We start from the raw sequence: 23,302 nt of genomic DNA on the forward strand, positions 1-23,302 counted from the left end.
TGCATAAATCACTAAAAACCAGTGGACACGTACAAAACATAATTTAAAAAGACTAATTGAGCGTTAGCCTTCATGTCAAGGGGACTAGAATACAACAGGGCAGAAAGTATACTACAGTTGTATAAAGCTCTGGTTAGACCATATCTGGAGTCCTACATTCAGTTCTGGCACTGCACCTTGGGCTGGCTATATTGACCTTGGAGGTGATACAGCTCAGATCCACCAGAATGATACCAGGGCTAAAAGGGTTAAGTTATGAGGACAGGCTGCATAGATTCGCTTTGTTTTCCCTGGAGTGCAAAAGATGAAGGAGTGATGTTATTGAGAATTTGATGGTGTAGGTAGAGAAAAATTGTTTAGTCTGGTGTCTAAAACAACAGGGTATAACCTTAAAATCAGAGTTGGGCTGTTCACTGGTGATGTCAGGAAGCACCTTACACAAAGGCTAGTGAAAATCTGGAATTCTCTTCCCAGAAAGCTGTTGAAGTTGAAGGTCAACAGAAAATTTTAGAACTGGGATTGCTAGATTTTCATTAGGCAAGGGTATTAAGGGATAAGGAGTCGGGGCAGCCAAATGGTGTGAAGTTACAGGTCGATCATGATCTAATTGAATAGTGGAACAGGCTTCCTACCCCTGTTCTTATAAAGTCTGTCAGCATAGTGGTAGAGCTGGTTATCATCAGCGTACATGTGAAAGCTGATCATATACCTGCAGATGATGCTACCTAAGGGTGTCATGTGATAAGGAAATCTGATTAGAGGGATTTAAACAGGGAATGAATGTTATTGAATTGTTCAGGTGGTATCTTTTATGTCTTTAGGTGTCCCAAGGCACTTCATAAACAATTAAATATTTTTGAAGTGCAGTCACCCCTCGTGGGCACATATAAAGCCAGTTTGTACATAGTCAGGTCCTACAAATAGCAAGAGAACAAAATAGTCGTCACCATTTTTGACGGTATTTGTTGAAGGATAAGTGCTGGTCAGGACACCGAGAGAGCTGTAATGCGCCTCCTCTTCAGATAGTGCCATTCATTCTTTTTTACATACATCTGAACACGTAGATGGGGCTTCACTTTAGTGTCTCATCCAAAAGGCAGCACTATTGCCAATGCAACACTTGGTAATGCATTGAAACGTTGGTCTAGATTTTGTGCAAATTTCCTGGAACCTGGCTTGAAGCCACGGTTTTCTGACTTGGAAACTAGATTTATGGAAGTTGTCACTTCATGACCGTAGAATAAATCCTGTTATTCTAAGTGTAATCATATTGAAAGTACCAGTTTCAAACAGGTATTCATAGACTTGAATGTGTATTCAACAGACTAGAGTCACACAATGAACTGCACATCTTACCATGTCACACAGAGGACAGCGACAAAGGAACTCTGTGTAGTTGCTTGGACACACACATTTCCACTCTAGGAAAACGGAGCGCTGTGTTGTAATATTAAAAAGTTTCTGGTGGACTTGTGACTAATTTTAAAATGTGGCTTTGGATCAAGCTTGTTTTATTGTGTGTGATGCAAACTAAGCGATGCGAGATGGCCTCCTAGTGGGTGACTCGTACTTTACTGTGCTTTAGTCAGAGTGCAACCTGACTTCTGAGTTATAAGATAACTTTCAGGTTGAAGCCTGAAGGTGTTTTGGATTGGCATGAGCAGTAGTAAAACTAACCTGTCATCCATTCCATAAAATCGATTCTATCACAACAGCTAAGCTCCTTTAACATAATAAAACAACCCAAGATGTTTTGCAGGAGCAATTTTAAACAAAATATGATGCAGAGCCACATGACAAGATATTAGGTCAATGATCAAAAGCTTGGCCAAAGAGCAAAGTTTAAAATGCCTTGGAGGAATGTGAGACAGAGAAGGGGTTCCAGAGTTTAGGACCAAGGCAACTGAGGACATGGCCACCTGAGGGTGGAATGATTAAAATCCGGGATGCTGGAGAGGCAAGCATTAGATGAACACAGATATCTCAGAGGATTGTGGAGCTGGAGGAGGTTGCAGAGATAGGGAGGGGGGAGGCCATGGAGAGCTTTGGAAACAAGGATGAGAATTTTAAAATCAAGGCGTTACTTGAGCAGGAGCCAATATAGGTCAATGAGCACAGGGGTGATACATGAATGGGATGTGGTGTGAGTAAGGACACGGGCAGCAGAGTTTTGGATGACCTCAAGTTTACAGGGGGTAGAATGTGTGTGTTTAGCTAGGAATGCATTGAAATAGTCAAGTTGTCAAGTCTAGAGGTAACAAAGGCGTGAATAAACAGCAGATGAGCTGAGGCAGGGAGCGAAGTGGGCAATATTACGGAGGTTGAAACAGGTGGCCTGGAGGGTGACGTGGATATGAGGTTGGAAGCTCATCTTGAAGTCAAATACAGCATCGAGATTATGAACGGACTGGCTTAGTGTTGGACAGTTGCCAGGGAGAGGAATGGAGTCAGTAGCTAGGGAACTGAGTTTGGAGAGGAGACTTAGAGTCATAGCTTCAGTCTTCTCAGTATATAGGTGGAGAAAATTTCTAGTACTGGATGTCGGATAAGCAGTCTGATAAGTTAACACTGGAGCAGTTAAGAGAGGTGGTATAATCTATTGTAGCAAATAATGATTCAAATGCTCATCAGGAATTGGATCAGCTCTTGATTTAGTGACCAGTAAAGTTGATTTGGGAAGGAAAATAAAAAAAAAACTGTTTCAGGACTTGAAGAATGAATTGATTTAAGTGACTTTTCCTCATTCCTATATTGTTATGTGCATGAACTACATCACGCTACTGCATAATTTGAGGATAATTTTTAAATAAAAATGTTCAGATTTACTTGAGAATATGTGGCAATCAGTGTGCAATGTTCTTTCTCATTCTGTTTCCATGAGGACCTGCAGAGGTTTTATGTGAAACTCTGTTTTTAAAGCTCTGCCTTGTTTAGAGAAACAGCTTTTTGTGTTTGTAGGTTTTTTTTTCTGCATCTCCTAGGAGTTCTCATATATTAATTTGGAAGCAATGGCCAATTGAATGTTAAAAGCAAAATACTGCGGGTGCTGGAAATCTGAAATAAAAACAGAAAATGCTGGAAAAACTCAGCAGGTCTGGCAGCATCTGTGGAGAGAGAAATAGAGTTAACGTTTCGAGTCCATATGACTCTTTTTCATACGGACTCGAAATGTTAACTCTGTTTCTCTCTCCACAGATGCTGCCAGACCTGCTAAGTTTTTCCAGTATTTTTTGCCAATTGAATGTGTTTGTATTTTCCCCCAGTTATGGTGATTCAACTCTGGCCATATTCCTGGAAATTTCAATCATATGGCCTCCTACTTCAACCACTCCACCCAGTCAAACAGCTTTTGTCCACAACTTGCTCCCCACCCCCTCCACCAACGCCATTTCCATTTTTTTAAGTAACTGATCAGTGAAAGTGTTCCAAGGGAATGGAAGAAAAACCACTTGCTCATGTTAATGACTTTATGCTTTTTCCTCCTGATTTGCTTGCAGCAGTGTCCAGGAGATTAATCTCTAATTCTTGGAGACTCCAAGATAATTTAAAGGGTTGGCAGCCTTGCTCTGGTGTCACCTTGGTGTGATACAGGTCACAACTTAGCAATGGAAGTGATTTCAACTATTTGCATAGTGAATGATACTGAAGTGAATTGATCTTTTAAAATCAATAATGCATAAACTATTGCAGGTCTTAGTTGTAAAAACACAAGCTGAGCTTCAAGTGTCTGTTAAGGATAACAAATGCTTATTGATCATTTAAGGGTCATGGACAAAGTGGCTTTGGTATTTCATAACTAGATTGATTGTGAATAATCTCTATTTCAAAGAAATCACTGAAACTCTTGAATAACTCCAAATTTCCAGACTGAAAAATGAAAATAACATTGTGAAATTCTTTAAGTAACAGTTTAAGGAGGACAAGCGCACACAATCTTCCCAAAGACTCTGGCCTCCTTGCAGCAGTGTCAAATGGTGCTCTCAGAGGAGACTGTCTGCCTTCCCCGAATGAGAGGACAAACTGAAACTTACGACTGTGTTATGAGGGGAAATTTAGCAAAGACTGACAGGAGAGGTCATGGACTTTGGGAGGTTGGGGAGGGAAGAAAAGGGTGTTTAACTTGGCGTAGGCTTGGGGATATTGGGAATAACTCAATGTCAGGACTGAGGCAAGGCCACAAATTGAATAGAGCAACACGTGGGAATGCCATGGGAACAAGACCGGAGGAGCAGTTAGTGAGAATTGTGGATTTTAAGCCAGTAAATGTTTGAAGAGAAGAATTCCTCAACTCAAAAGGAAATTTACAGAAGGAAAGAATGTTATTGTTAATGATTATTCTTAAGATGAATGCTGATGATTAATTTAAACGGCTAAAACAAATGGTGCTTTCACTGGTGAGATGATAACTCAATATCTCTCCTGGTGTTATGGTAGTTTTGAACAAAGTATCACCCAGATCCAGCAGATTGGGGTATTTTGTGCTACTTTCTCCACAATAATGCACCAAATTTTACAAAGATGATATAAAACAAGTTCAATATCGTCAAAGTTGAACAGATGTTTTTTAATTGTACCTCATTAATCAGTATGTTTAAACAGTAATTTGTGTGTACTTTCTGTGTAGGCTGTTGCTGGTGTAGGATATTCTGTAGATTTTCCACAGCAATCAGATGTCCACTAGGACCTTTTTACAGTAGAGGTGGCAAAGGCTAACTAACCAGTTAACGTTTCCCATTCTCTGTGTGAAGACTTGAAAATAAATTGAACTTTCTGTGCAAGTTTATTTGTGTCTTCTTGGTAGTATTCTCACACATGTCCAAAGGTTGTAGGTACAAGACGAACTACAGGAGTTGAGTGTCTCATCTAAGAAGAACCCGCTACAGTACTAAGGAGGTGCTGCATTGTTGAAGACGCCACATTTGGAAGAGATGATAAATCAAGTCTGTCAGTTGAAGTGGACATAAAAGATCCCATGGTACTATTTAAAATGAAGGCAGTTCCACCATTTTTCTAGCGAACATTACTTCAGTCAACATGAACAAAAACAGATTCTGGTTATTCATTTGCTGTTGTGGATTTTGCTTTGCACAAAAATGGCTGTTTTTGTCTACTTAATAAGAACCACACATCAGGTACTCATTTGGTTGTGAACTGATGCCATCTAAACTCTAGGGTTTGGTTTGGAGTGTATTTAATTCTTTATTCCCTATTTTCTTTCTAGTATATGGAGAAAGAAGAAGCTGTAAATATCCTGCAGTTTTGGTTGGCTGCAGACAACTTCCAAGCTCAACTGGCTGCTAAAAGCGGGCAGTACGATGGTCAAGAAGCACAGAATGACGCCATGATCTTGTATGATAAGTAAGTTTAGAAAAACAAATAGGCAAATTTGGTGTGTCAACCATGACAGATTGAGCACTGTGTTTTACAATTTAGCTTTGTAGGTCAAGGTCTGTAAGCTAAACAGCAAAGATAATGTTAAGAGACCCTGGGGTATGGATGAAATGTGTGGCTTCTAATTTAGTAAAAGAAAATATTGTGCTAATATCATTGTGCTATGCTGTTAGCAGGGGTGGGGAGGAGGGTGGTGGAAATATTTTTTAATGATCAGGACGGAAGCTTCAATTCAAGTTTTGACCATCCCTTTTTTGCCTTAGTCTTATGTCAGCACATGATGAGCATGTTGAAAGCCAGTTTTTTTTTAATTGCTCCTGAGCTAACCATAGAATTTGTAGCTAAGCTTTCTGTTGACATTTTGAAGTCAATGCAACCCCCCCCGAGCAAATGTTCCCCAGCAATACAAAAATGGTATCTTTGTAACATTTGTATAGTTGAATTCTGTACTGGGTGATTCTTCTAATATTGAGTAGAAGTGCAAGACAGATCTGTAGTACCACTTGTTTAATTGATGTGTTTTTATTTATAGGTACTTTTCTTTGCAAGCTACTCACCCTTTAGGATTTGATGATTCTGTCCGATTAGAAATAGAGTCAAATATCTGCAGAGAAGGAGGACCACTCCCTGACTGTTTCACCACTCCATTAAGGCAAGCCTGGACAACAATGGAAAAAGTGAGTTTGCCTTGTTTAATGCGCTTGAACATTTACTGATTTAAATCCACATTTAAAATTGAATAATAACCTACATAATTCCTATGTTATTTAACATGGGCAATAGACTCAGTTTGGACTTTTTGGGGCATGTTTTGAAAATATTTTCCATGGGCATAAACATGGATTTTGTTTGTACTTTCTGCATATTTCTTTTATTCAATTTTCTTTGTTAAATATTTAACTTGTGTACAGGATAAATAGAATATCCCAACTATATGTAAGATCTTTCTCAGATAGCAACAAAGGTTGTTGCTGTTTATCAGATGATTTGGCATAGTGGTTATGTTACTGCACCAGTAATCCAGAGATCTGGACTAATGGTTGGGAGACCCGAGTTCCAATCCCACCAACAAAGCTGGGGAATTCAAATTCAATTATTTAAGTAAATCTGAAAACACAAAGTTAATATCAGCAGTGGTGACCATGGAACTTCCAAATTGTCATCATAACCATCTGGTTGACCAATGTTTATAAGGGAATAAAGTCTGCTGCCCTCGTCCTGTCTGGCCTGTATGTGACTCCAGACTCTCAGCAATGCGGTTGACTCTGAAATGCCCTATCAAGCCCTGTCAAGAAGGTGATCCCTGCCACCTCCTCAAGAGCAATTACTGATGGACAATAAATACTGGTTTTGCCAACATTCTTGAATGAATGTATTAAAAAAGCTTTAATCTTGTGCAGTTACAATTGGTCTCTGAGCTATTCAGTGCTCCAGAGTTTGTCAGCAGATGGGCACCCGCCAAGCTAGAAGCAGAAAAATAGTTATAATAACTAGCAAACTCAACAATGGTAGGACAGATTGGGGTAAAGCACAAAAGTGATTAGCCAGTTGGCTGATTTGTAGTACAGAGAAGACCCTTAAAACATCTACAGTGCTTGAAAATGATAAATATTGATCAATGTCAAGGTTATTTTCTTCATCCTAGTTATAAATAGCCTGTCTTTTTGTACCTTTCAGGTTTACTTACCTGGTTTCTTGTCTAGTAATTTGTACTACAAATACTTGAATGATCTCATCCACTCAGTGCGAAATGATGAATTTACAGGAGCCTATACTCCCTTTCTTGGCCAAGGACCAAATAGCCCTCATGAACATGAACCTAGCACAGGCAGTTCTGATGCCAGTGTGGCACAGGTACGGAAAAACTTTGGTCTTAAGAACATTTTAACATATATTTGATTTTGTATTTCAGTTGGTAAAACACAATACAGTCCATACTTTAGAATGTATTGGAGTGAAGGATCTAGCTTATTTTGTTACTTCCAAGTAAAAAAAAATGACCATCTTGATAGCTTAAAATTAAAAAAACTTTCATTTACATAGCTTTTTATCATGCCTTCAGAATATCCCAAAGTGCTGCACATTTTATAAATTACCTTTAAAAAGCACTGACTGTTATGAAACCAAATACAGCAGCCAATTTGTACACAAGGTCACATGAACAGCAAATGACATTAAAGACTGTTTAATCTGTATTGGCGGTGTTGATTGAAGGAGGAATCAGTGCTCTAAAATTCAGCAAAATGAAAGTTAATAAGCTATACCCCTTGGAAAAGGCAATACGATACCTCTGAGAACTGAAATGAAACTGATAAAGTTGTCTGCGGTTGAGGCTTAGGCCTAATGCCTAAATGATCTGGCAGAATTCTACACTGATCCATCCGACAGTTACTGGATGGATTATGTATTATTTACAGCACAAAAACAGTTCATTAAACCCAACAGGTAGAGCCGAGGTTTATGTTGCCGAAGTGCCGAGAATGAATAAATGGATGTGAAACAGGAAACGTTTACTAAGCATTGTGATTTAACTGAACGTTGGTCAAATAGGATTTATACCTCACAAGCAGTTTTATCTTGTACAAATTTAGAAATTCATTATCTGCTATAAATTTAATTGTAGATGACACAAAACTTGGAAGTAAGACAATATAAACTAAAGTGGGTGTAGGAACCTGGGGGTCTATGTGCGCAAATCATTGAAGATGGCACGGCAGGTTGAGAAAGTGGTTAAAAAGGCATGTGAGATCCTGGACATAGTGTACAAAAGCAAGGAAATTATGATGAACCTTTAAAAAAAAAGACACTAGTTTAGCCTCAGTTTGTGTCCAGTTCTAGTAACCACATTTTAGGAAGGCTGTGAAGATTTGAGAGGGTTCAGAAAAGATTTATGAGAATGATTCCAGGGGTGAGGGACTTCAGTTACGTGGACAGATTGGAACTAATGGGCTTGTTGTTCTTAGAGAAGGGAAAGTTGAGAGGAAATTTGAGAGAGGTGCTCAATATCATGAAGGTCCAGACAAAGTAGATGGAGAAAAAATGTTCCCGTTGGTGGAGGGGTCAAGAACTACAGGACACCAATTTAAGGTGAACGGCAAAAGAACCAAAGGCAACATGAAGAAATGCTGGTGGTTGCGATCAAGAATGCGCTGCCTAAAAAGCTGTTGAAGGTAAATTCAATTGTGGCTTTTGAAAGGGAATTGGATAACGACTGGAAGGGAAAATATTTGCAGGGTTACAGAGAAAGGAAATGGAATGGGACTAACTAAATCGTTCTTGCAGAGAACCAGCACAAGCTTGGAGGGTGAATTGCCTCCTCTCTAACCATCCTATGGTTTCCCTGGAGCCACCTTGACCAGAGTAAATGTCAAGCAATATAACTTTGCATCAGCATTGAAGTTGATCTCTTTTCTTTTTGAATAGCACGGCGTCAGAAAGGCCACAGTAAAAATCCTGAAAAACTTTGATGAAGCAATAATAGTTGATGCTGCAAGCCTAGAACCGGAATCTTTATATCACAGGACCTTTGCAGGGTGAGTCACAACAACTGCTGGAAATACTTAAACTGAGCAGCTAATGTTTTGTCATCGTCTTGTCACTTAATACTTGCTAAGTACAAAAAGGGCATGATAGAAAAGCTGTTAGGTACAATGAGGCTAGAGTTGTCTCATGGACTAGTTTTGATTACTTTGCTTATGCAGACGAATTTTCCAGGTTAATTTCTCTAATAGGCTTGTTTTTTTTTCTGCGCATCCCAGGAGAATTACATGGTGCAGGTGGATGGGGAGTGTATGTATTGTTATGCACAAGGCATCCCATTTGTGTGGAACAGGCTGGATGAACCAGTAGATCTTTTCTTGTCTGTCCTAACAGCTGTCTTTGTAACAGATGACCACAGGAGATATGGGTGAAAAAACATTCGACAGGTCATTTTTAAAATTGCTAAACTGTTAAGTATGTGAAGTCAAGGTTGGCTGTACACTCGTGTGTTTGTTTTAAAAAGTTCCTCTTAATTTGCACAAATAGTTCTGAACTCATTTGTTGTCCAATTACTCAGACTATTTTACAACCGATATTAATCTGCAAAGTTATTCCACTCACCAAGGCTCCCTTGACAGAACCTTCCAAACCTGTGACCTCTACTACCTAGGAGGAAAAGAGCAGCAGATGCAAGGGAATACCAACACCTGCAAGTTCCCATCCAAGTTATTCTGACTTGGAACTATATCGCCAGTCCTTCACCGTCGCTTGTTCAAAAACCTGGAACTCCCTCCCCAACAGCACGTGGATATTCCTACAACACGTGGACTGCAGCGGTTCAAGAAGGCAGCACACCCACCACCACCTCGAGAGCAATTAGGGATAGACAATGAATACTGGCCTAGCCAGCGACGCCCACACCCCATGAACAAAGAGAAAAAAAGCTTTATTGTCTGACAGTAATTCATGCTTTAAGCTCAAGATAAAGTGGATTTTACTACTGGAAGTTGCAAACAGTAAAGTTCTTGGGCTCATTCAGACACACCTGAGACCTGTTGCATTAATAGTAGATAGCTTTAAATATAAACAAACACTTGTATCTAAATGTAGTCAGATATACTTGTACATACAAAACTATATGCAGTTTAATCAATTTTAACTATTCTTTCTATAGTTTGGAACACTTACTAACTTGGGTGACATTTAACTTTCCCATCAGCCATACTAAAGGTCATGTGTTTCTCAAATGTATTCTGTCCTTAGTTGGCACTTAGACTGACTCATTATCTTACAGGGACTAGGATAGTATACAATTCTAGTATAGCACTGTGCATCATCCAGGCTATTGCAACATTAGTCTGTAAATAATGTAAAAAGTAAGTGGGAGCACTTAACTGTGTTAACAAGTTTTTGTCAATTGTGTCAGAATTCTCCTTGATTTATTTGGTAGGAGAATGACATTTGGGAAGATCAATGAACTTGGCCAGTTTATAAGAGAGTCTGAACCAGAGCCGGATGTGAAAAAATCAAAAGGTAAGTGTTCACCCGAGTTGTTTTTATATCAGAAATGTTCGAGCTATTTTTCAGTCATTGACTCGGTGTCCGTTTTTGTCTGAATTACACTCCAGTGACATGCCTTGGGACGTTTCACTACATTAAAGGCACCAAATAAATGTAAGTTATTATGGTATTCTTCAGATCTGATTTAAGGAAACCATGTGAATATTTGCAGTCCAGCAACATGCTATGTGTAGTAATTCACAAACGCCATGGCCTGACAAATAACCTGTTCTGTGTGTTGTGCAAGAAGAACTGAAAGGAGTGAACAAATGGAGACAAAAAATGTAGAAAAGTGAACTTTGTTAATGTTCATAGCCCCTGAAGAGAGCCAAAATTTCCTTTTGCTTATTCCTTCTCTTTTCCCAGTCCTTTCTCTCGAATTGTTGCTTTCCCTTGATAGGCGGGGATTAAAGGCTCACCCACTGGATCATTGCAATTAGCAAGCTGCCTAACAGTCACTGGCATCAGAAACTGTGCTAAATGGAAAACAAAAAGCATTAAAAACAAAAAACTGCGGATGCTGGAAATCCAAAACAAAAACAGAATTACCTGGAAAAACTCAGCAGGTCTGGCAGCATCGGCGGAGAAGAAAAGAGTTGACGTTTCGAGTCCTCATGACCCTTCAACAGAACTGAATGAATCTTAGGAAAGGGGTGAAATATAAGCTGGTTTAAGGTGGGGGGTAGGGGGAAGAGAAGTGGTGGGGGTGGTGTGGTTGTAGGGACAAGCAAGCAGTGATAAGAGCAGATAAACAAAAGATGTCACAGACAAAAGAACAAAAGAACGCAGGCGTTGAAGGTGGTGATATTATCTAAACGAATGTGCTAATCTTAATTACAGCCACTCCCCCCCCCACCACTTCTCTCCTCTCTTCCCCCCCCCCCCCACCTTAAACCAGCTTATATTTCACCCCTTTCCTAAGATTCACTCAGTTCTGTTGAAGGGTCATGAGGACTCGAAATGTCAACTCTTTTCTTCTCCACCGATGCTGCCAAACCTGCTGAGTTTTTCCAGGTAATTCTGTTTTTGAAACAAAAAGCATTGTCTTATTGTTTTAAAATGCAGACTGTCAACTTACCAGGTGGTAAACTGAGAGTTATGTTTTTGGAAAATATAAAAAGGAAGGATTCTACTCGATCGTACTCAACATTACATTTGTAAACCTATTTTTTTATATTATATCAAACAGGTTCCATGTTTTCACAGGCGATGAAGAAATGGGTACAGGGGAGCACGGATGAGGTAAATTTTTGAGACCACTATTTTAAAAAAATGTTTAAATGGGCCCATTCTGTGCTCTGAAACATCAGTAACTTGTAACTTGCAAAGTAATTCTCAATTCTGTTGGACTGCTTAAGGTGATAATGGTAAAGTGTCACGAGATTATTACTTTCTGTGGATCCACTGGCTAATTTAGAATTTGCAGTCTCCTCTTCGTACCTCAGACAGTGTACATCATTATACACAGATCCACCAGCAGTCAACAATTCATCTTCACACCAGCACATGTGATAAACACCAAACGATTTTCATTGACAGTAACATAATTGTACTGATATGCTGACATGGAAATGACCTTTGTATTTTTCCTAGATTTTCTCGTCCATTTTAAAAATAGAGAAAATCTCGCAACTCCATGAGGGCAGAATCAAAAATAGTTTGAATTACAATGAGCAGACACATAGGGCAGAATTTTGTCTTTGATGGGCGGGGGGCCCCACCGGCTCGGCGGTGGGCAGGCATCCAATCGCCGCTGCCGAAACGGGCCCCGTCGCTATTTTAAGCAGGCGGGCCAATTAAGGCCCACCCATCGGGTTGCCCAATGGGAAACGCTACATGCTTCCTATGCGGGTGGGGTGGTGGGGATTCCCCAAATGCGAGAGTCTGCTTTTTCACTCGTGCACGAAAGAGTGCACATCTCCTTGAGGCTAAGTGCTGCCTCAGGGAGATCGCTAAAAGTTTTTGAAAGTTTAAAAATAGAAAAGTAAAAAAATTATTAACATGTTCCCCTCATGTGACAATGTCTCATAAGATGGGACATGTTAATAAATATCACAGAAACTTTATTGAATTTTTTTTAAAGCCGACATGAAACCTCACCCCGCTGGTAGATGAGGTTTCATGCTTTTTCAGAAGCCCGCCGGGGCTCCTGACCTGCCCGCCAGCCTTAAGGTTGGACGGGCAGGGCCTTTAATTGATTTAACCACCCTGTCAATGGCCTCAATTGGCCATTGACAGGTCGGCAGGTGGACAGCTGTTCACGCTGTCCCCCCGCCTTCCTGAATATTTAAATGGGGCGGGATGATGTTGGGGGTTCCTCCTAACATCATCCCGCATCGGCGAGAGGGCCCCGCCCCCAGCTCGCCGGCGGAAAAATTCTGCCTATAGTGTGTCATGAAAGAGCTTGTGCTGGAGCATCTACTTTAACTGTGTAGTCAGACAAGCCAACCCATTAACCTACCAAATATGACAATCAAACCAGTATGATCTACATAGGTGAAATTGCCCTTACTGCAATGTCTGTTTTTTTCAATGAGTTCAGTAGGGATCAATAAATGTTTTTTCATTTGTGCCACACTTGCAGTACAAATTTAATTAATCCCAGTCTCCAGCTGGAGAGAATTGAGATCATTTTCAAACGTGATTGGTATTTCCTGTGTTTTTATGAACCGTGTCAGAAATAACCAGTGCCATATTTATTTACAGCCATGATTAACACAGAACAGCACATGACCATTGATCTCAGTCAACTGTTCATATTTAATATCAGGGCTATGTCCTTTCCACCTTTTCATAAAAGCCTCCTTTCCATTCTGTGCTTTGTTTCCCTTTTTCTCCTTGGCAGTGCCCTCCCCTCTTACACCTGAGGTGCTTTGAGACATTGCAAATATAAGATGTCACCCACATATATTGGATTCTGGTTTTCATTTTGCAGATTATGCTCAGTCACTTCATTATTTTTCTCCTCTTCCCAGCTGTGAATCAATGGAAAAAATATTTTCTATAAATGCCCAATGCCGATTATTATAAAAATAAAATTTGATCATATAGAGAACTGTTAAACAGCAATTGCAACTGCATGTATTTCCAATGTTTCAGATGAAGAGGAGCATGAGGGCTATGTCAGAGGGAGGGTTAGATGAAAGGGAAGAAACTGGGGAAATAATTGGGTTATCCTATACAATAGCGTTTTTCTACTCATCTAGTCCTATAACATTGTGGGACTGTAAAATTGTTTCTGTTTTAGGCCCAGGAAGAGATGGCGTGGAAGATTGCCAAGATGATTGTCAATGACGTCATACAACAAGCACAAAGTGAGCCACTCATTGCGAAGCCCACAAAGGTAATGAACTGGCGTTGTTGAAACACTACATCTTTAACAGTATCACTACTAAGAACTCCTGAAATAACATGTTGTGTTGTTCACAGTGGACCAGAATGTAAAGGAAACATTTGTGTGTCTCAGGTAAGTGCTTACTTTTCACCTGTCAAGAGCATAAGAAAATTGAAAATAGCAAACGTTAAATGGTTGGCAAATTTTAAGCAGATAGTGTAATGAAAGCTACATGGAAGTGGTGAACTGGTTCTTTAACAAAGCACTATACATTTCCCTTATTGGCAGGTCACTCCTCTCTACCTTGTTCTTTTTCTGTACCGTTCATTTTCCTTTTTCTTGCTTTCACACTCTCTGCCTTGTGCATGCCCTCTGTTGTATGTTCACCTACTCTCCCTCTTTTAATCTCCCTGTCTCCAATTCTTTCTTTTTCTTCACGTATATACAAAATACTGGAAATTTGAAATAAAAACATAAGATGGTTGAAATATTAAACAGGGCAGGCAGCATCTTTGGAGAGAGAAACAGAGTTAACATTTCAGGTCAGTGACCTTTCATCAGAACTGGAAAATATTAGAAATGTAACAAGGTTTTAAACAAGTAGAGAGGCAAAGGAAATGATGCAAAGCAGGAGAGATTAAATAACTAAGAAATAGGAGCAAGAGGGGACAATATGGCCCCTCGAGCTTTGCAATTCATTAAGATTGTGGTTAATCTTCAAGCACAACTGCATTTTCCTTTCCAATCCTTATATCCCATGATTTCCTTAGGGTCCAAAAAATCTATTAATCTCTACCTTGAATATACTAAATGACCGAATATCTTCAGTCCTCTGGGTGGAATATTCCAAAGATTCACAACCCTCTGAATGAAGAAATTTCTTCTCATCTCAGTCCTAAGTGGCTAACTTATCTTGAGACTATTCCCTCTCGTTCTAGATCGCAGCCAATGGATCGGACTCTCTGCATCCACCATATCAAGCCTTCTCTCAATCTTTACATTTCAATGAGTTCGCCTCTCATTCTTCTGATGCCCAGAGAACTTAGGCCAATTCTACTCTATCTTTCCTCAGAACAATCCTCACATCTCATGAATCAATCTAGTGAACCTTTGTTGCACCCCCTCCCTCTAAGGCAGATATATTCTTTCTTGGGTAAGGATACATACACAGGATTCCAGATGCAGAAGGTCACTCAAAATCCCTCTGAACACCAGCATTTAATGGTATCTCACCATTTAGAAAAAATCATTTTGTTTTTCTGTTCTTCCTATCACAATGAAAAACATCACATTTACCTGCATTATATTCTACCTTCTTGCCCACTCAGTTAACTTGTCTATATCCCTTCAGATATCTTGTGTAGTTCTCATAGCCTACTTTCCCAAATGGCTTTATATAGTCAGGAAATGGTCAATTAGTAGTACAGAACTTGAGTATTGCTGAAAAAAGAGACATGTCTAAACTTTTTGGCTTGTTCTCATCTGGATACTCGCAAGAATACAAATATAAGGGGGAAAACAACAATTTATACTATCTGTGAAAAGAGTGCAGTTTGGTTGGCAAGTGGTATTGCCATGGAGAATGCACCGCTGATGGTGACTGACAATTAACTGCCAATCATTGTTTGAAATTTAAATCAGGCAGCTTGACCCTGATTGGCCAAGGCATTGCCCTGAGGAATGAATCAGTGAATGGCTGTTACGTATTTTGTTTAACTGAAACAGGCACCATGATTGTACGTGTTCTTTCTGTCTGAAAAGAATAGGGCCCTCTGTATTAATATATGTAGCTTCCAGTACATGCAAATGAAGCTAGCTGTTTCACGCTGCTACTATGTAGTAGCAACGCAAGTGGTATTCGCTTGCTGCCATCAAGCCAAAAAGACGTTCTGCCTATCACACAAATAAGTAATGTGATATGTGAATTTCAGTGTCAGTGTGATCCTAGGTATGTAGGTCCCAAAGACTGGCGGATTGTATCAAACAGCATGTCCCAGCCGCTGTTCACAATAGGTGGGGTACAGACTGTACCCAACCAGCCAGTGCTTACAATACTCAAAACACAGTGTCCAACATTAAGTGTGATTCCGCAATTGGAGAACATTTGCTAAATAATCCTCAATATGCTAAGAATTACGCTGACAACCAATTTAAGATTGTCAGTCAGGCTCACAATGTGGTGCATTTGCAGGTGCTGGAAGCTACATATATTAATACACCGGGCCCTGTACTTTGCAGATAGAAAGAACATGTGCACACATTGTGCCTGTTTCAGCTAAACAAAATAAGTGACAGCCATTCGCTGGGCAATTCCTCAGGGCAATGCCTTGACCAATCAGGGTCAAGCTGCCTGGTTTAAATTTCAAACGATGTTTGGCAGTTAACTGTCAGTCACCATCAGTGGTGTGTTCTCCATGGCAATACCACTTACCAACCAATCAGCACTCTCTTCACATACAGTATAAATTGTTGTTTTCCCCCTTATATCGGTGTCCTGGTGAGTGCGAGACAAAAAGCTTAGACTTGTCTCTTTTTTCAGCAATAGGCAGCAAACTTAGATACTTCTCATCGGTCCCTTCATCTGAGTTATTGTAAATAGCTGATGTCCCAATATTGATCCTTGCAGCACCCACTAGTAACAGCCAGCCAGATTGAAAGTGACCCGTTTCTTTGAGTGTTTTTGTTCATTAATCAATCCTCTATTCATGCTAATACCCACAAACCCATGAGTCCTTACCTTTCTGATAGCAATTAATCAATTGCCTTTGAAAATTCAAATATACTGCATCCACTGGCTCCCCGTCATCTACCTTGTTAGTTATATCCTCAATAAACTCCAATAAATTTGTCATGCTATTTTCCTTTCCTAAAACCATTGACTCTGCCTAACCATATGATTTTTTTAAGCACCCTGTTTCCACTTACTTAATAATGGATTCCAGCATTTTCCCTATGACTGCTGTCAGGCTACCTGACCTGTAGTATTGTTTTTTTTTCTCTCTGCTTTTCTTGAATAGCAGTATTGCATTTGCTATCTTCTAAACCATAGGGACTGTTCCAGATTCGAGGGAATTTTGGAAAATCACAACCAATGCATCCACCATCTCTGCAGCCACCTTTTTTAGAACTTGGTTGCAGGCCCTCAGGTCCAGAGAAATTTTCGACTTTCAGAGTCATTAATTTCTCCAGTCCTTTTTCTTTACTAGTATTATTTACTTTAAGTTCCTCACTCACATTGGACCCTTGGTTCCCCACTATTTCTGGTTTTCTGTCTTCTACTGTGTCTGGTACAAAATATTTGTTTAACATCTTTGATGTTTCCTTATTCATAAGATCATAAGAAATAGGAGCAGGAGTAGACCATCCAGCCCATCAAGCCTGCTCCGCCATTCAGTTAAGTCATGGCTGATCTGATTGTAACCTTAACTCCACTTTCCTGCCTGCTGCCCATAACCCTTGACTCCCTTGTCAATCAAAAATCTATCTAACTCAGCCCTGAATATATTCAATCACCCAGCCTCCACGACTCTCTGTAGAAGAGAATTCCAAAGACTAATGACCATCTGAGAGAAGAAATTCTTCCTCACCTCCATATTAAATGGGGGAGTCCTTATTGTTAGGCTGTGCCCTCTAGTTACTCATGAGGGGAAACCTCCTCCTCATAATTTCTCCTGGCCTGACCTCTAAGGGATGCTTATTTACTTTCACTACTGTCCTCCTATTCACATGCTTGTAGAAGCTTTTACGCTCTGTTTTATATTTCTTGCTTGTTTACTCTTATTTATTCTTTCCCCCCATCACTTTTTTAGTCATCCCTTTGCTGGTTTCTGAAGCTCTCCCAACCTTCAGGCTTATTACTCTTGGCAATACTACAAGCCTTTACCTTTAACCTAATGCTATCCTTAAGCTAATACAAAAGTAAAATACTGCAGATGCTGAAAATCTGGAGTAAAAATTGAAAATGCTTGAAATACTCAGGTCAGGTTCCATCTGTTGGGAGAGAAACAGTTAATGTTTCGGGTCGAGGACCTTTTGTCAGAACTGGAGAATGTTCATAACGTAGCAGGTTTTGAACAAGTTTAGAGGTGGTAGGGTGGAAGAGCAAAAGGAGGAAGGCCTGTGATAGGGTGGAAGGCAGGAGAGATTAAATGGCAAAAGGGATGATGGTGGAAGCCAGAAGGAGATGGTAATGGGACAAGTAAAGCAAAATATGAGTCCAGAAGAGATAAATGGGACTGGCAGGATCATCAAAAATAGCTGCCACTGGAAAAATGGGGGAAGCAGTGGAAGAAAAATGACCTGAAGTTGTTGAATTCACTGTTGAGTCTGGAACGCTGTGAAGTGCCTAGTTGAGAGAGGCTGTTCATAGAGCTTCACTAGAATGGTGTAAGAGGTGGAGGACAGAGAGGTCAGAGTGGGAGGGCGGTGGAAAATAAAAATGGCAGGCAACCAGAAGATCAGTGTCATGCTTGCAGACTGGACAGAGGTGTTCCACAAAGCAGTCACCCAATCTGCATTTGGTCTCCCCTGTGTAGAAGAGACTGCACGGTGAGCAGTGAATTCGGTACACAATTGAAAATGGTACAAGTGAATCTCTGTTTTGCCCGGGAAGAGTGCTTGGGGCCCTGGACTGTGGAAAGGATGAGGCAAAAGGTGTTGCATCTTCTGAGCTTGCATGGGAAGGGGTGGGGGTGTTGGGGATGGTCTGAGGAGTGGACCAGGGTGTCACAGAGGGAGCAGTCCCAGCACAAGGTTGAAAAGGGAGGAATGGGGAAGATGTGTTGGTGGCAGCATCACATTGATAGTGGTGTGAATGGCAGAGGATGATCTGTCGAATTTGGAAACTTGTGGGACGGAAGATGAGAAGCCCTATCATGTTTCTATGAGGGAGGGAAGGGACGAGAGCAGCAGTGTTGGAAATGAAACAAACAGAGTTAAGGGCCCTACCAACCATATTTAAGGAGAATCCTCTGTTTGGAGGAATGGAAGAAAGCTAGATTGGCTGAGTGACAGGAAACAGTAGTGATGGTTAATGGATGTCTTTTGGACTAGAGAAAGGTTTATAGTGAAGATCCTCAAGGGTTGGCGTTAGAATCCCTGCTCCTCCTGATATAAATGACCTGGACCTTGGTGTACAGGGCACAATCTCAAAATTTGCAGATGATACAAATCTTGGAAGTATTGTGAACTTTGAGGAGGATAGTAGAACTTCAAAAGAATGTAGACATGTAGGTGGAATGGGGAGACAGGAAGCAGATGAATGAAAGTGGCACAACAGAGAAGTTGTGAAGTGATTCGTTTTGGCAGGAAGAACATGGAGACACAATATGAAAAAAAGGGTACAATTCTAAAGGGTGTACAGGAGCAGAGGGACCTGGGTGTATATGTGTATAAATCATTGCAGGTGGCAGGACAGGTTGAAAGGGCAATTAATAAAGCTTACTAGGTTTTATTAATAGGTTCTTAGAGTACAAAAGCAAAGAAGTTATGTTATACTTGTATAGAAACTAGTTCGTCCTCAACTGGAGTATTACATCCAATTCTAAGTGTCACACTTTAGGAAGAGGGTGCAGAAAACATTCCAAAGAATGGTTCCAGTGATGAGGAACTTCAGTTACATGTTTAGGTTGGAGACATGGATAGATTGGAGAAGTTAGGACTGTTTTCCCTGGAAGAGAGAGGAGATTTGATAGAGGCATTCAAAATCATGAGGGGTTTAGACAGAATAGATGAGGGAAAAACTGTTCTCATTGGTGAAAGAATCAAGAACAAGAGGGCACAGATTTAAAGTAGCAATGGAAAACTTTTTCTTGCAGCGAGTGGGAAGGATCTGGAATGCACAACCTGGGTGTGGTGGAGGCATTAAAGAGGAAATTGGATTATTTGAAAAGGAAGAATGTGCAGAGCTACCGGGGGAAGGCAGGGAAGTGTAACTAGGTGAGTTACTCCTTCTGAGAGCCAGCACAGACGCCTCCTGTGATGTGATTCTGATATATTTGGGTAGCGTTGATATAGAAGGCGGCATCATCAGAACAGAAGAAGGAACTGGGAGAATGGAATAGAGTTCTAACAGGAAGCAGGGTTAAAAGGGAATGTTGTGAAATAGCTGTGGGAGTCAGTGGATATTGGTCAATAGTCTATCCCCAGAAATGGAGAGAGAAGTTTTGGAAGGGAAGAGTCGAAGGTGGTGAGCAAGAGGGTTGGGGAGGGAAGTGGTGAGCAGGTGGGAAGCGTTAGCTTTTAAAAAAGGCTGAGCATGTTCAGTAACTACGCTAAAACAAAAATGTGCTATTAGAATGTCCTTTAAACAGGGAATACTTGCACCAGAGAAAGAGGTGAGGGAGGAAATCTGAATGGGACTAGAGCATCATTTTCATTTTGTCTCCATTCAAAGAGGCAAATTAAAGATTAGGCTGAGAGAGAAGTATTTGTACAGCAGCTGACTTCAGTCACATAAATGCTGTCCAATGTTACTGAAATGAATCTTAATGTATTTTGTTGCAAGGAAGTTTTGTTTTATTTGAACTACTTATAGAATTATTGGCTAGCATTCCATAGAGAAATTGATCATTAATATGCAAGATCAGTGATCTCAATATCTCAGGCAGACTAGGAGACACTTGCTTTAAGTTTATGAATAGTTGAATATGTATCAGATATCTCAATGGAACAATTTTTCCCACTCATATATAATTTTTGGCAAGATTTAGTGGATTAATCTGTTCATTCCTAAGACGTGACACTTTTTGTCAGACTGAATTAAGCTGTTGCTGTAATACGTGTCTATACTGAGTATAACTTTTATGTACTATATTAATGAAGTTTCTTCTGCAAGTGAACAGAAAGACATATTTTGAAGGGTGTGATTTATTTTCATTCAATTTTAAACTGCACTTCCTTAGTGTCCAATCATTCCACATTGGATGGGCAATGCTCGAGGGGCCAAATGGCCTACCCCTGTTCCTAATTCGCATGTTGGTAATTTTGCACTTGTATCTAATTAATGCAAAATTAACAAAGTACATAAGAATGATTCAATACTGATCCTGTCCATTTTTGTAAATGCATTTAGAATTTGATACTATGACACTCAGTTATATTGTACAGCTTGTGGTTGTGTTTTAAATGTAGACAAGTCGATGAATAAGGGATGGATTGTCTGTTTATAGCTTCATCTCGTAAGCTGTGTGAAATAAGAGAAACAGGAAACAGGCAGAAATGGCCTTTGCTAGACAATTCTTAATCTCTCTTTGAGTGGATGCTGATCATAGCAAGTTAAGATTAATCATGCAGCTGTTTTTTAATACCACACTTCAGCTATTAAATACAACACCTGCTTTCATAACAGCTATGCAAACAGGAACAGCATGAGTTCCATGGCTGCAGTGGACCTCGAGGATTTCATGTGATTTATTAAACCGAAAAAGTGAAGCTTGAGCAGTCATGAGAGTTCCCTAAGGTGCAGAGATCATAACACAGCCCAAAGATCTGGTGCAAATGTTATTTTTTGTTGCAGTACTGTGCTGTTATCTCAGAAGACTGTTGGGATTGTGTGTTGCATCATAGAGGGAGGTGATGGGGTAATGGTATTGTCGCTGGACTAGTAATCCAGAGACCCAGCATAATTGTCTGGGGACCCGGGGACACGGCAGATGGTGGAATTTAAATTCAATAAAAATCTGGAATTAAAAATCTAACGATGACCATGAAACCATTGTCGATTGTTGTCAAAACCCATCTGGTCCTTACCTGGTCTGGCCTTCACGTGACTCCAGACCCATAGCAATGTGGTTGACTCTTAATGCCCCTGAATAAGGGCAGTTAGGGATGGGCAATAAAAGCTGGCCTAGCCAACGATGCCCACATCCCATGAATGAATTTTTTAAAAAGTGACCAAACCCCCAAGTACAACTACAATTAGCTAGGGCCTTGAGTGCATTACATCACATGTTAGAGAGGGCTAGAAATACAGAAAGGGCTCAAAACACAGGAATGGTTTTGCTTTAATAATATTTGCACCAAATAATGGTTAGAATAGTAACTGCTTGCATCTCTAGTGCGACATGTCTTAGAAACCTTGCAGGCTGATGGATAAAGAAAAGGAGAGAAGAAGTTTAAGAAAGTGGCCTCTTTTGTGCTGGGTGTATGGTTTGAGAACATTTGAAGTGAGTTTTACAATACAAGTTTGCTGGTTCTAATTGCCACTCCATTGCTTTGTTGCAATCTGTTTTATTACCTTTTTTCTGATTTGGCTTGCAGTGATAGTTGGCTTCACTGACTGTTAGAGGGATAAGACCCAGATGAACTAGATAACATAGCTGTTATGAAAGCACCTGTAGCATTGAATAGCTGCTCCTATATATATCTTGTATATGTTAGATCACAGCTACATTGGCAGATATCAAACATTTTTCTTTTGTACCTTAAGGGCAACTTTCCTTTTTGAAACCTTCAGGTTGATTGTTGTGCGTTTTCTTTGTCCTAATTGCAGCTATGACTAAAAGGAAGAAGAGTTGATTCTCGTATCCTCCTGTTCAACCAGCTTCTCTTCACGTACAGCAGAGGCCTCCTCCTTTCTGTTAACACAGCCATGAAACTACACCGTACTTTACACAGTCTGATATTACTCCGTTGTTTGTATGAAGAAAACTATGCATTCCAGGATCGCCAGCCTCAAGTTGCGCACATGTTTCAACAACCTTAATACCAGTCAGGATACTACATGAAGGGTTTTCTCATGAAGTTGCTGCCTCGAGATGCAAATCAAAGGATTACAAAGCGCTCTTTAAATCTGGGTTCTGGGTGTATGGTTTGAGAACATTTGCAGTGACTATTATAATAGAGCTTTGCTGTGTTCTAAATGCCACTCCATTGGTTTGTTGCAGTTTGTTTTGTCAGCCGTTAGATGATACCTTCAGGATTTTTGTTCAAAAAATCGGCAGAATGGGGGAAAAATCTATGATTTTTTTTTGTAAAAGTTTTGGAAAATCACTCATTTCTAGCTGATATCTGATAAATGGAGATATTTACTCAGATGCTACCTAATTGTATTGAGATTGAGTATTATCACAGAAACAAGCAAACAGGCTGTGTGTAGGTTTTTGGTACTATGTACCATTTCTATGTTTTCGGATGCATAAGTATTCATGTACTTAATCTAAAATCATACCTATTTAATTGTGTTTGATTTAAAATACATATATTATTGAGGATGATGTGATTTGTGTTTGGTTCTTCTCTTATTTTTGAATACATGGGAGGGGAAAGATTTTAATCAGTGTGGTCACTACAATTTCAGTCAAATTTGTGGTGAACTTTTTGTAGGATATTGACTCCTAAATTGTATGAGCTTCCAGTAGTATAGTGAAATAACAGATTTTCTTATCGGTACCAATAATTATAAACCCAGTGACCAGTGCTAATGATCTCCATTTATTTCGCACCTTTTTTTTCAATTGTGTTTCATTATTTTAAACAAATCTCCCTATGTTGCAAGTGCACTCTCTTGCGTGTTCGCTCAGTCTCATTCGCCCTTCG

At 40.0% G+C, this 23,302-nt stretch overlaps 1 protein-coding gene across 4 annotated transcripts in view; it reads left to right on the forward strand.

Annotated features, from left to right (window-relative positions):
- akap10 (A kinase (PRKA) anchor protein 10) overlaps positions 1 to 22,980 on the forward strand; it is an 87,181-nt gene extending 64,201 nt beyond the window's left edge. For 2 of the 4 annotated variants that reach the window (XM_041197710.1, XM_041197712.1), the window contains exons 8-16: positions 5,222 to 5,358; positions 5,924 to 6,068; positions 7,069 to 7,245; positions 8,815 to 8,924; positions 10,322 to 10,404; positions 11,621 to 11,673; positions 13,679 to 13,774; positions 13,861 to 13,897; positions 22,257 to 22,980. In XM_041197710.1, the coding sequence (XP_041053644.1) occupies positions 5,222 to 5,358; positions 5,924 to 6,068; positions 7,069 to 7,245; positions 8,815 to 8,924; positions 10,322 to 10,404; positions 11,621 to 11,673; positions 13,679 to 13,774; positions 13,861 to 13,875 (816 nt within the window). In that variant the 3' untranslated portion in view covers positions 13,876 to 13,897; positions 22,257 to 22,980. Of the gene's footprint in view, positions 1 to 5,221; positions 5,359 to 5,923; positions 6,069 to 7,068; positions 7,246 to 8,814; positions 8,925 to 10,321; positions 10,405 to 10,499; positions 10,546 to 11,620; positions 11,674 to 13,678; positions 13,775 to 13,860; positions 13,898 to 22,256 lie in introns of those variants that run through there. The other 2 variants (XR_005944228.1, XM_041197711.1) reach the window with 2 other exon arrangements.
- Positions 22,981 to 23,302: the final 322 nt, after the last annotated feature.

The sequence above is a fragment of the Carcharodon carcharias genome, chromosome 10 (assembly GCF_017639515.1).
Source record: "Carcharodon carcharias isolate sCarCar2 chromosome 10, sCarCar2.pri, whole genome shotgun sequence".
Lineage (NCBI taxonomy): Eukaryota > Metazoa > Chordata > Chondrichthyes > Lamniformes > Lamnidae > Carcharodon > Carcharodon carcharias.